The sequence below is a fragment of the Sminthopsis crassicaudata genome, chromosome 4 (genome assembly GCF_048593235.1).
Source record: "Sminthopsis crassicaudata isolate SCR6 chromosome 4, ASM4859323v1, whole genome shotgun sequence".
NCBI lineage: Eukaryota > Metazoa > Chordata > Mammalia > Dasyuromorphia > Dasyuridae > Sminthopsis > Sminthopsis crassicaudata.
Window position 1 is genome coordinate 122,621,724 of NC_133620.1, and position 14,719 is coordinate 122,636,442.

General features: G+C 33.7%; 1 protein-coding gene across 1 annotated transcript in view; it reads right to left on the reverse strand.

Moving 5' to 3' along the window:
- AFDN (afadin, adherens junction formation factor) overlaps nucleotides 1–14,719 on the reverse strand; it is a 149,525-nt gene that overhangs the window by 70,575 nt on the left and 64,231 nt on the right. The window contains 3 exon segments of the mRNA XM_074309306.1: nucleotides 4,144–4,188; nucleotides 6,930–7,097; nucleotides 9,223–9,334. Coding sequence (XP_074165407.1) covers nucleotides 4,144–4,188; nucleotides 6,930–7,097; nucleotides 9,223–9,334 — 325 coding nt within the window.

Below are 14,719 nucleotides of genomic sequence, written 5' to 3' on the forward strand. Positions count from 1 at the left end.
AAAACAAAACAAAACAAAAAAAAAAAAAAAAAAAAAAAAACAGAATAGTCCTTATGCCTATGTAGTGAGTATAGTAGAAATGAAATAGAAAGTTTTTATCAAACAGATTTTTGGACTACCAGCAAAAAAATCAATTTAGCTGTTGCTACTCTAAATATGAATCTCTTTTCCAACAACCAACAAGTTTCCATTTTCATTATAAATAAAACTCAAAAGATTTAAGAAGTTTCATGTAAATAGAAATAATTTATTCTTGGAAATAGTAATAGGAGTTGCTCTGAGGTCCTACCTCACAACAATCAGGTTGACTAATATAACAGACAAGGAAAATAACAAATGCTGAAGGGAATGTGGGAAAATTGGAATACTAATGCACTGATCCAACCATTTTGGAGAGCAATTTGAAACAAAGCCCAAAAGGATATAAGTAAAAAAAATTTATCAAAACCCTTTGACTCAGCAATACCACTGTTAGGTCTATTCCCCTAAAGAAATCAAAGAAGGAGAAAAAGATTCTATTATATGCAAAAAAAAAAAAAATAAATAAATATTAGCTTTTTCTGTGGTGCTAAGAATTGAAAACTGAAGGGATTATTATCAATTGAGGAATGGATGAATTTGTAGTATATCATGATTATTATTGAATACTACTATGCATTAAGAACTGATCAACAGAATGCTGTCAGAAAAACCTGCGAAAACTTTAACGAACTAATAAAGAATGAAATAGAACTAAGAGAACATTATACACAATAGTAGCATTACCATACAATGATCAACTGTGAAGGACTTAGCTATTCTGAAGATTTATGATGAAAAATGTTATCCATATCCACCACCAGAGAAAAGACTGAGGGAGTCTGGATTAGAGATCAAAGTACACATTTTTGTTGTTGTTGAAAGAATTTTAAAATTTTATACATGAAAAAAAAAAAAAAAAAAAAAAAAAAAAAAAAAAGGAGAGAGGGAAAGTGATAAGATAATACAGACCCAAATCACAGGTGAGGAGGAGGTATGGAACAGTTGAAAACAGCATCACTGATAGAGATGCTTTATCAATGAGAACTCAAAATGTTGTAGTGAAAAAAAAGATGGAGACTTTGATTTGAATTCTGACTCTATGGGTTGTTATTTTTTTCCTACAAAGTATGTATTTATCATCAAGATTAAATTTTCAAAGGACTAAGATTCAGTCATTCCTAGTCTCCTAAGTATATAGTTTGTAGGGTGGAGTGGGATGGGACAGAGAACCTATTTATTATTGCTATTTATAATCACAAAAATACAAATATGCACAAAGAAATAAAAGAAAACATTAAAAATAAAGATGAAAATGTAGAATGTGTGTTTAAAAAAAGGGACACACACATATACACACACACTAACACAAATCCATTCTCTAAATGTGAAGCTACAGTATGAAAATACCTAATGAAGTTATATGATGGCAGGAATTTTTACTACTTATAATTAAAATTGAAAATTAAGTGTCTTTTACTTGGAATTTCCTCTGAAGAAAGGCTGAGTTTAAAAAATATTTGTGTGTGTGTGTTGTGTGTGTGTATATGCACACATACAACACACACACTAACATCATACTCACACTCACATACGCCACTTCATTTTAAGTGAATTAACTTAAATTACAATCTACATTCTAATATCACTACCTACATAGGCTTGGGAAAATCATTTAAGTTCACCAACAGAATTGGGTGTTGAACTAGAAAGGATGAACTATTTATCTCTAAGATACTAAGATCTATGCAAAGAGCTACTCTAAAATTGTAGATAAGAGTATTTATTACCTCAAACAAAGAAACTCACAGTGTTAGAGTGGTGTACTTTGATCATTTATAATAGTCAGATTCTGAAATCCAAGGGTCAAATAATTAGGCCCTTAAGTAGTAATTAGGATAATGATTTTTTTCTTTAATTTAGTAAATCAATAATTATATTCTTATAATCTTACATTTGAGAATAACTTACAAAAGAGGATTGAAAAATTGTTGAGCAAATCAAAAGTGTAAACTTGTTCCCCACTCTAGAAATAAGTACTTGTTAGTCCTTTGCTACTCATTTCTTTCTAATAATCTCCCATACTAAGGAATAAGTCCGGGCACTTTTAAAGTAAAGAGAATGATTTCATATTAAACAACTATTTTCTACAAAGAAATTTTAAGAGTCACAAATAGGCAGGCAAGTAAGGAAGGTGATAAGTGCTTTGCCATTCAGTTCCTATGAGCTTGGACGCCTAATCTGGTTCAACCTGACTTCCTATCTCTATTTTTTTTCTTTTACATTTTCCTAATTGCTATGTAACAAATTGTGAGAATAGTACAGAAGAAAATCGTCTTTTTATTAGCCTTTAGAAACAATGAACACACAATGTTCATACAGAAAAGATCAGAATTCCCCCCCCCCCAATAAAAAAGCACAGCTCACAGAAAGAAAGCAATTTAAAAGTTCTTCCTTCACACCACTTTTAAAAAGATGGAATATGTAGATACCACATTTTGGGAACTTAGCAGGAAAAAAATCTATATAGAACTCATATTAACTTGGGTACCACAATTTAAGAAAAGATGGATTGAATCTGATTATTTTAATTACATTCTTTTTTCCATAAATAACTTATAAAACAGAAATATTAACTTTCCTTCCATTATTCTACCCCATCTTAATATGAAAATGAGAACATAGAGATAAAATTGCTCAGATACACAAATATTAAAATAGGCAACAAATAATGCTAGCAAATGAAATTTTATGCCTCTCCAACTTATGTTGTACATATCTTGTTTTCTTCCTAACTAGACTAAGAACTGTCTTTTGCCTTTCTTTGTTTTCTTAGCACCTAGGACAACAGCATAAAGTAGGCACTTAATAAAAGTTTATTTATTGACACATATATATATATGTCAATAAATAAACTTTTATATATATATATGTAAAATCTGATTTCAAATAAAGTTAACATCACAGATTTCTTTCAATAAATAAGATTACTGGTTTACACAGTTCTTTAAGATAAAAGAGTAAGAGTAATACCTTCAGATTTATGCAGCAACTTAACTACATAAAAATTATGGTTCTGAGAAAAGACTAATATTTTGTACTTTGACATGGAAACAATGACTGCCATAAAGAAAATATTTCAAAGTGTAATTAAAAAGGCACATGGAATATGGGGAGTACATCAAGGCATGAAAGTCTAGTTTTACTGAGAAAAAATTAGTTTTGCTATTAGGGACAATTCATATTAAAAGGGAGCTCCTAGAATAGATCAACATGCAGACCACATGCAAATCAATTAACCCTCTAGTCCTCCAAAACCGAATTCCTGCTGTTAGAAAATAAAAAAATACATTTCTGAAAAATTTTCTCCTTCAGCTCTACCAAATTGATGAAAAAAATTAAGACTGATTCGTTATGGAAGAGAAAATAAATTGGGAGAGATTCCGCACTTTTCAACCCCATTATGAACCAATGCATTCAGTTAAAATTTCAAAGTTGAATAGTGTTCATACCTGCAAGCATCTAGAGTTGGAACAAAAAAACCAAAGTCCCCAAAATTGTAACTTCAAAATGCAAATGACTTATATGTATATATCATATTAAAGTTGATCACAACAATCTCATAAAGCAATTAAAACAGGCATTAACATCCAGATCTCGGAGATGAGAAAATTACTCATTTGATGATTTGCCCAGGGTCACAGAGCTGGTAAGCATCACTCGCAGGATATGAAACCAAATATTTTGCTCATTGCCCAAATTGCTTTCAATTCATTTCACCATTCTGCTTCTCGGGTCTAACAATTTCTATGAAGAAAAGCAATCTTTTTGACTGATGAGCTTCCATTATACTTCAGAGCTAGAAGGAACCCTTAACACCATTAAGTCCATTCCCTCCATTCCCTCCACTCCAGGGATAAGAAAATTGGTCCAGCATAGTTAAGAGAACTGCCTATACATGTTCTAGTCAAATATTTAAAGTTATTTTTAAAAGCTACCTATTCAGCATGTAACTAACTTCTAAAAATAAGTACAGATCATTCTTTTATATCCATTTCAGTACATTACCCAAGATTTTCAGTTAGTGATATGGTTAATAAAAAGTAGTATTAAACATTGAATTACCTTCATAAGTGTGATAGCTGTAGTAGGCAAAGTGATTCCTTCTGCCTGGGGTTAAGAACACATGCACAGGACCCAGGTGAAGGCACCATCAGCAGGACAGATACCATGCAGTACATGCAGAAGGGGGAAGAAAAAGAAAAGACAGGAAAGGATGAAACTGTAGTGAGACAACACTTAAATTCAATTTTATAGGATGAAAAAGTGCATTTTGCCCCCACCAGTTTTTTAAATTATAAGGATCAAAACAACAGTGCTCCAAAAAAAAACAAAAACAAAAAAAAAAAAAAAACCAACAGTGGATGAACTGTTTCTAATGGTGTTGTAGAAACCAACAGGCAAAGTATTAAAGCAAACACTGAGACAATTGGTCAGTCACCAAGCAATACACAACAGTTAGTTTATAACATAAGAAGGTCTTGCCATTTTTTCAACTCTTTATTAGCTGTCCAATGAATATATTTTGATCCAAAACCAGAAGAGAAATAATTCCTCACCCCTACTCTCATAATCCATATATTAAAATCTGAACAAATCTATCCAGTCATAGGCTTTTAAATATATCTGGGTAGATCTTTGTCTAATGGAAACAAAGTAGTTAATTTTTCAGAAGCTAACCAAGGGAATATCATCAGAGACTAACAAGTGTTTCTTTCTTAAAAAGGAATTTGTTTTGTTCAATATGAATGTTGTCACTACATCAGATGGTTTTGCCAAGTTGGAAATCACCTGGTTAAAAACAGAAAGAAAGAAAAAGAAAGAAAGAAAGAAAAAGAAAGAAAGGAAATATTTTATTACTATGCTTGCTTGCCTATTTATTTTTTATTTATTCATCCATTTATTTATTTGTTGCTGTGTTATATCATGATTTAGTAAAAAGACTCTTAAATGTCCTTGATTCTATGCAGTTATAAACCTCTACACGTATAGGAAGCCATAGTAAGAGAGAATATTAGATTAAATGAAACTATCATTAAAAGTTATTTTCTTACTTGATTTTATTCATACATACATTATTTGATGAACTGGAAGCATTATTGGTAGGATGAGATATATAAGTCAGATGCACCAAATTCTGATCATAGTACCAGTAAGTATATTAAACTCTCCAAAGTTACTTTAAAATACCTCTAAAACTGGTCAAACTTAAAATCCCCCCACCTCCAGTCAATTTTATATCACAAACTGCTTACAATGAATATGCATTTATGCGAATTTAGGTACTTTAGGGAAATAAAAAATTTCAACATGTTTTCTTCTTTAAAGAAATGAATTAATTCTGCTTCATTTATACACACAGTGTATATGTACATATACATACATGCATACACACAGGTAGGTTTTGTGTGCGTGTGTGTGTGTGTGTGTGTGTGTATAAAAATAAAAATACATAATAGAGCTGACTTAAAAGTATTTTCAGAGTAGAAATGTTCAGACATGGTTCCAAAGAATCTGAATAAAACCACAGTATGCTAAAGTGGCTAAATGAAAAATTTCAGGAGAAAACACACATATAAAACACACACATATACACTCATTCACTCACTAAAAAACCTAATCTTTTCTTCAATCACTAAACAATAGTTATTACCTGGAGCCATGTCACCATTGTTTCAAATATTCTAATTTATTTAATTAGTTGGGGGGAGGGGAACAAAAAAGTTTTAAGTTAAATGAAATGAGCTTTTATGGGAAGTTAGTAACAAAGGAACAGTGTGATAAGTGAGCAACCAGGTGAATTATATCACATAAGCTTTTTTGGTTCTAATGCATTAAAATCATTATTGTGAAAGGATTGAATTCCTGTATATACTGATATATACCAACCCAGCATCAAAAGATTTCCAAATCAAACACAGAATCTATTATTAAATAACAACTTAGTCAAATTCAGACTGCTTTGAAAAAAAAAATGTATGAGACCCAGAATGAGACATAGTTCTTATCTTGAATTAGTTTTCATATAAAAAATAATTTTGTACCAAAAATTTATAATTACTAGTCAAATCAAAATTTAAAGGCAAAATTTCAGATTATAGAATCAAAGTTATGGACCCACATATGTATACATGAGTATATATGTGTATGTATGCATGTATTTTTGTGTATATTGCATGTATCAAAATGATCATATTTCTATTTTACATTTTAGGCATTCAAGTGAGTAAGAATGTAATTCTACCCATGTAACATATCAAAGTGTTACTTTTTCAAAATGTTAAGAACATACATTGGACAAGCATGATCATTCAAGAGGCAAAAACAAAAACCAAGAACTTTCAATTATAATTTCTTCTGTAAATGTAAGGGTCAGAAGGTAGAATACATATTTTAAATTTAATCTATATTTTTAACATTTTCCCTGTCATTTTCTTAAGTTTAGATTATCAACAAAACAATAAATCAAGCCCCAACTTTCCTTATTTGAGGCTTTCTGAAGCATAAATGGTCTTACTAATAAGCTAGTACAAAGAAGTTTCAGCATATTCTAGAACTTATATTCAACCCCACATATCACAATTTTTAGGAACTGCTGATACAAATAAAAATTAGAAGAAAGAAAAATCTTCTGTCTGAAAAAAAAAACCTGTTTTTAATTAATTATAATTAACTAATTAATTGTATTTGATCCTTAAATATAATAGGCATCATTATTTTGTTGCAAAAAAGTTCACAGTATAAAGCATAAGCTTTTACATAACATATTAAACTTAACAGTCAAAAGACTCAGCCAATGAACAGAAATAGCTTATAATAAGCATACTTGTGTAAGTCAGAACCCTTATTACCTGGACTTAATTCTACCAAATATGGCAGTTTTTCAGGTGGGAGTGAAGAGCCATAGCCAGACCCTTCAGCTCTTTCCTTCCCCTTTAGTGGTTTCCCGTCAATTTGTTTCTTCAGTTTCTTTGGGACATAATCAGGTGGCCTCCTTTTCAACTGAAACACTAAAATTCCTAGGAGGAAAAAATTAAATTCAGTCTCAGATCATTCTTGATAATATACTATGGAAGGCAATTTCCCAAAACTCTAGCATAACATTCCTAGGACTTCAAACTAAATAAATAACTTTTCTTCCATTAACCACATTCACTGATCATAAATTGATAATTTAGTTAATGACATTTAAAAACTATTTAAAACTAAATTATCAATCTTAGTCAAATTAGAAAGACATTAAATCAGAAAAATTAGACAAAATTTGTATTATTTTATTAACATCACTCAAGTTTTTCACAGAATCTAAAAAAAATACATGGAAATTAGAGCTAGTAAAATACAGCTGAGAAATTTAATGATCTGCTCAAGTTATACAGTGAATTCATGGCAGAATATGAAGAGAACCCTAGTTTTGTATTCAGATTGTTGGGGTTTTTCCATTATAGAATCTGCAATTTAGTTTTTCAAATGTCAGCAATTTTGAGTAATTCAGAATTACCGAGGATCTATAAAAAGACATTTTTCTTATGACATTATTTTATGTAATTTGTAACAGAAGGTTTTTCAAGGGTCACTCATGAAACTCTCAAAATATTCTTTGTGGACTCTTTATAACTTTTGTTAGCTACTCTTCACTCAAATTCCTGGTGTCCAAAAAGATTCTAAGACATTATATAGTATGAGTAAGGCTTCATCTACTTCAGAGTTTGAGTAGGCCTGAAGGACTTTCAAGGGCATAATCAGGTCCCCTTCCTGCTACCCGCCCATGACACAATCTCCTCCCTATTTCAGTCAAATATGGGCAACTATGTACTTATTGGTCAAGTTCAATTTCGTGGGTAGATCTCCCGTTTAGAATGTAAGACTCTCAGCCAATGAGGAATGGGAAGGGGTGTTTTGTGTTAGGGTTTAAAGGTGCTGTCCTGCCCACAGGAGACTCTTCCTCTTAAATTGTCTATTCAAGGGTGGGACGCCCTTCTCACGAGAATGTACAATAAACTTTGCTTTTCTCTAGAGCTCTCTCCAGTTTTTTTTTTTAATTTTTTTTAAAAATTAAATGGTGAACCCCTCACCATTTCCGTACCACACAGTAGTACCAGGCACAGAGTCAAAAAGATCTGAGTTCAAACAGGCCCTCAGATACTAACTAGCTATGGCAACCTGGACCAGTCTCACTCACTCTTAATTTTGTTATTGCTATCTGCTAAATAAGCATAATATAAGCACCTTCTTCCCAGAATAACAACAATTTTTAGGGAAGCTAGGTGGCTCAGTGGATAGAATACCAGATCTGAAGTCAGGAAAGCTTTATGTGTTCAAATCTGATCTAAGACCTATTTTGCTGTGTGACCTTGGGCAAGTCACTGCATCCTGTTTCCCTCAATTTCCTCATCTGTAAAGTGAGCTGAAGAAAGAAATGGTAATGTACTCTAATATTTTTGCCAATAAAACCTCAAATAGAGTCACAAAGACTCAGACATGACTGAAAATGATTGAACAAATTCTATATGTGCTATTATTATCACGTGAATAGGATATATCTCAAACACATTACACTGTACCAGATGACAAATAACTTAAATTCAAAGTTTTCATCTTTTATACAAATTCTGTTTAAGTTCTAAAGCCTTGCACAATCCAGCCCCACTTATCTTGCTAACTCTACAAGTCATAATCCACAATCTATGATCTAGCGAAAATGGTCTTCTGGCCATTTTGGCTACATAATTCTTCACCTCCTGTCTATTTATTTGTTACTAGTTATCCAAACCTAGAATTCACTTCTTATTCACTTCCAACTGTTACAATCTCTCTCTTCCATCTAGATACACTGCTCAAGCACCGTATTTTCTACATTAAACCTTTGCTGCTATTGTCCCCAACTGTCAATGCCTCACTCTAGACCTTTCTTGTATTTAACTATTTATTATAATATAAACGTCTTATTATATACACAAATATTCTACATAAATTTACATAAGCATTTTCCCCTCATACATTAGAATACCTAGCACAATATTGACCATAGTAAGCACTACTGACTGAGCTAAATGCTTTAAACCACATCTCAAAGTCTAGTCTACAATTCAAACTAAACTGCTAACAACAGAAAAGCAAGCACCTCCTCCTCCCTTCATTTACCTTTGTCACTTGGCCATTCCCTGAAGATCTGTAGGGGGCATTCATCATCGTCCAAAATAACTTCTTTAGCACCTTTTTCATCTGAATGTTGGCCTCCGGGAGGAAGCATAACCTATATGAAAAACAGTTGTTTAGATCTACTATAAAATTACCTCATATCAATAGACAAGAAATCAGAATTTTATATTTAGTATGGCTTATCTTCTGATAAAAAGTTTTATTTAAGCCATCAGTATACTTATTCTTATTTCACTTCTCATTTATTAAAAAAAAAAAAAGTGAAGAGCAATAATGACCTCAAAAACAAGTAGATGAAATGGTCAACAATATTATAATTCATTGTTAAAAATCTGATTAAAAGCCTATATTATATATATATATATATGTATTATTTTTTAAAACTTGCTTAATTCCTTTTTATACCTTCAAAGAAGACCTCTACCAAAGTATTTATTCTAATAAAGATAGACTTTCTCGATCATGTGACCAAGAAGGCAGACTAAGTATTTTCTCTCATACCATGACATCTCAAGCCTCTCCAAAACAGAAATCGTCTATCAAAGGTAAAGCAGCTTCAGCTGTCTCTATCATCTAATGTAGTCTATCTATAGCCCAAAAAAGGTAAAATGAATCCCATCCCTCCAAAAATAACTCAGCTCACTTGGTCTCCCTTTCACTATATCCTACAACTCATCCAGAGAAGCAGACCCAAAGACACCAGCTTACAGCAAAATCTATCACTAAAATCTGGTGTCCTTCCCTTATTTCTATTTTCCTGGAGACCCAACCTACAGTTTGCAGAAACTAGCTGGGGCCCCAACAGCATGTGGCCACAGTCCAGGAGGAAAAAGCCTGCCAGAGGCTGCAACCAGGAAGCGCCAGGGCAGCCAAGCTCTAAACTGTCTATGCCAGCCCAGGGAATTAAAGAACAGAGAGAGTGGGGATAGATCACCAGGACAGGATACCAAGTGGGGAGATGCACAATAATTCCCCAAGACTAAGGGAAGGGCACAGCATCAAACTGTTGTAGCCAGTTCTGATCATCCCAAAGTCATGTGGGGCAGAGACCTAAGTTGGGAGGAAAATGAGACACTTTTAATGAAATCCTGAGTAACCATGCTTGGTTGGCAGACTGAAGAACTGGTGAAATTGCTCCAGGGACAGGCAGGAAAAGGCATTGAGAGGGATCAGGTTAGCTTAATGATCTCACTTTCTGTGACATCTTAGGTAGAACCACTTCACTATATCTGGCTAGAAATCTGAGTTTTGTCAAGACTCCTGAGATTAAATTTCCCTGTAAATCAGTCCATTTTTGTTGAAACCCCTTTGGGTCAGTCTACCATGGAACTGCCTCATGGTGTCTTTCTCTTCCCCACTCCTCCATGCCATGTGGTATCTCTCCTCTCATCCCCCACTAAGCCTCTATCCTTTTTCCTTCTTATATAGCAACTAACTTTTTTAGGGTGCTAAACACCTCTGCAGATTTAGCCTTTCACCTAAAATCCCATTCTAACCTCATGGTGGTATCCCCTTTTTCCCAGTTAATGACGAGTTCCACTAGGGAATTTGTCTTTTCCATCATTAATTGTTAAAATTTCTTTCCTTGTGAACTATATGCTCTTCCAACTCTATTTCATATTTATTACTCCTGGTGTCTATTATATCTCTTCATTATGTCTATAGCCGAAATAAACCCACCTTTTGCTATAAAGAATGGTCATTGTGAACTCTTATGACCAAACCAATATTTGTGTGCCTAAAAAATCATCATTTGGTGCTGATACAAATAGGTTCCCTTGAACTTTTGGGGCAATGGAAGGGAAATTCTGAGGAGCTCTCCTCTGGGAGAGACCTGCCTCAGGGAATCAAGATAAGCAGTTTCTGGAAATTGAATGAATGTCCATCAATTGAAGAATGGTTGGGTAAATTGTGATATATAAATGTTATGGAATATTGTTGTTCTTTAAGAAATAACCAGCAGGATGAATACAAAGAGGCTTGGAGAGACTTACATGAACTGATGCTAAGTGAAATGACCAGAAGCAGGAGATCATTATACACTTCAACTACAATACAATATGAGGATCAATTCTGATGAAAGTGGCTATCTCCAAGAATGAGAGGATCCAAATCAATTCCAAATGATCAGTAATTATTAGCTACACCCAATGAAAGATCACTGGGAAATGAGTGTGGACAACAACATAGTACTTACACTGTTATGGTTTCCTTGCATTTTTGTTTTTCTTCCCAAGTTACTTTTACCTTCTTTCTAAAGCCAATTTTTCTTGTGTAGCAAAACAAATATATAAATGTGTATACATATATTGTACTTAACATATACTTTAACATATTTAATATGTATGGGACACTACCTGCTATCTAGGGAAGGGGGTGGGGGGAAGGGGGAAAAGTTGAAACAGAAGTTTTTGCAAGGGTCAATGTTGAAAAATTGTCCATGCATAGGTTTTGTCAATAAAAAATTATTAAAAAAAAAAAAAAAAAAAAAAAAAAAAAAGATAAGTAGTTTCAAACTGTTAGCTTGGTGGAACTAGCTATACCCTCTATTGAGTAACTGTATCCTCTACTGAGTTGAAAATTAGTCTAGGATCACTCCTACTTAGCTTGAATTAAGTGGTCTCATTCAACTGAAAATTTAGGCCTGGGAGCAATGACAACATTGAAAGGATCTTATTCAATTGAAACTTCAGCCTCAGATTTCCTATAAAAAACACAATTTTAAACTCACAACTTGCAGAGGTCTGAAGCAGGATTATGCCATGTCAAGGAACGTCCCTACTTGGCACAGCTGCCTGCCAAGACTCCTGCTTGCTGTGAAGACACTCTCTTTTCAATGATAACCCCTTTTATTTCTCTGCCAGGATTCCTCTGCTAGGACCTCTATTTCCCTACCAGGATTTTGCCATTGAGGAAGTCAGTTTTCCTAGCTAAGATAGCTTCTGCAGTGCCCAACAATAAAGCTTCCTCTTTTTTGCCACTAATATTTTAGGTTCATGAATTCTTTCACGTTGAACCTGCACCGACAAGAAAGGTATTCTCACACCTCAAATTTCTGCATTGCCATTAACCACATCAGTACGAAGCCCTAAACACATCACTTGGAACTAAGAATTCTCTGAACCTAAATCGCATCACATCTAGCCTCCAAGGAAACCACCATCAAAGGGTAAAGAGTAAGAAAGCGAGAAAAGGGTGAAAGGGAATGAAATGGAAAGAGGGAGGATAGAAGAGGAAGAAGACAAAGACAAAGATGATGATTGAGGACTCAAAGATTTCAGGAAGAACAAAACTCATATACAAATAAATCAACAGGAAAAACCATAACTGAAGGAAATATGGCCTCCAGATCTAGTAAACAAGTCCAGGCATATAAAATTCAGGAAAATGCTCCAACCTTTGATGAAACAGAAAATCCTATGGAATTTAAGGAGTACTATTACTGAGTAGTTTAGAAGAAAGATGAAAGTTACTCAAAGAAAATTTTTGTCTTTCGAAGTAAATGGGACCAGGCAAGGATTTCTCAAAAAGTCTGAGATGGAGTGGGTCAGATCCTAGGTCTAAGCTTCAGGAAGTTATGTGATCCACAGAAATTAGACAGCATTGCTGACCATTGGTCAATGGTTACTTCCTTTTCTGTTCATCCAATAAATCCAAACCTTTTTCTATTTAACCAATTCACTATTTCCAGCTCTCTAGGCTAGGCACAATGCTGAGAAAAAGGAGCTGAAAGGTTTTATGTCTGCTCAGGTATGCTTGGGCCTCTCCTTGCAAAGACTGAATAAATATTTCTTGTGTTTATCTGAAGATGCCTCTGAATAAGTCAATTTGGGTGGTACAGGACCTGTCCCACACAAATGCAAAACCAAGCATAATAGAAAAATTTTAGTCTACAATGGCAAGCCTTATTAAAGAAACAAATTTTAAAAAAGATTTGGATTGGAAACACACAAAGTGAAGAACCTAGAAAATGAGAAGCAATAAAGACTAATGGTAAAATAATTGAATAAGATCCTTTCAATGTTGTCATTGCTCCCAGGCCTAAATTTTCAGTTGAATGAGACCACTTAATTCAAGCTAAGTAGGAGTGATCCTAGACTAATTATGCAAGTAAAGTATATCGAACTCTGAAGATGGTATGAGAAATGGATTGACATTTGGCTTCCATAGTTATGAATTTTAAATCGAAAAAATGAAACTTAAATTAGAAAACTGAAACCCCCAAGGTCATCAAGTAATAATCAAGAGTTGAGGTTAGTTGTCTTCCTTCAATAGAATGTAAGCTCCTTGGGGGAAATTTGATTTGAAAAGAATCTTTTGCTTTTAGTCCTCCTCTGTTACCTTCCTCCTAGAAGGTAAGCTACTTCGGGGCAGGGTCTGTGTAAAGAGGGTAGAGATTCATATCCTGCTGCTGGATTCTGGAGACAATACTCTCCTTCAGCTCTAGGACCAAACCATTTGGTCCTAGTAAATCTCTCTCTCCCTTTCAAATAAAATATTAAATACTCTCTAATCTCAATCTTGCCTCAGTTTCTTCCACATTACATTTTGGAGGCCCCAGCAAAATATTAGAAAATGAAAATGGGAGTAGAGATTAGAGATCTTCAGGTTCCGCATTGGGCCTTGGGGTGGTTGAGGATCTGGGTTCTTGGCCAGGAGAGGCTGGCCCTCTGGATTTTTTCCCAAGGTCTCCGGGAAAGAGAGCAATTTTCAGCCACAACCATGACCATTGGAGAATAAGTCTGGATGTTTTGAGAAATATTCTGATTTGTTTATCTGTTCTATCTATCTGTGCCAGCATCTGGATTCTCAGAAATATAAGACATCAACTATGTCTGCATTCTGTGTTCTATGTGACTTGTCTGTTGTGTTGGTTAAAGAGTTCTGCTAAAAGTTTAAGAACAATGATTAGGAATTAGTTATTTCAATATTGCAACTGTAAAATTTGCTTGTGATTTTTTAAACTTTTACTTACAACTTAGTGCAGTCAAGTTAAAAAAGAACAATAACCAAAAAAAAAAAAAAAAAAAAAAAAAAAAAAAAAAAAAAAGAAAAGGGTCAGGACAATAACATCACCTCTGACCTTTGGGAAAGGGGGGAAAAACAAAACAAAAAACAAAAAACAAACAAAAAAAAAAAACAAGGCTGCAAATTCCCAGATACAGAGTGGTTAAATTTAACAATTCATTTCAGAAACAAAGTTTTGTAAGCCATCTAGAGAAAGACCTTCAAATGCAAAGAAAAGGACAGCTGTATCACACAGGTCTATTCCAGATCCAACAGAATAGGAGGATAGCCTAGAAATGTGTTTCAAACTACAACAGGGCTTAGAATGCAGCCGTGATGACCCACCCCAAAATCTAAATTTAGCCAGATAAGACAAGGGACATTAAATACTAAATCAAAACAAATTGCCTCTCTAACACTCCAACAGAAAGAAGAGGCAAGAATTATAGCAACAGAATGCAAAAGAGACTTC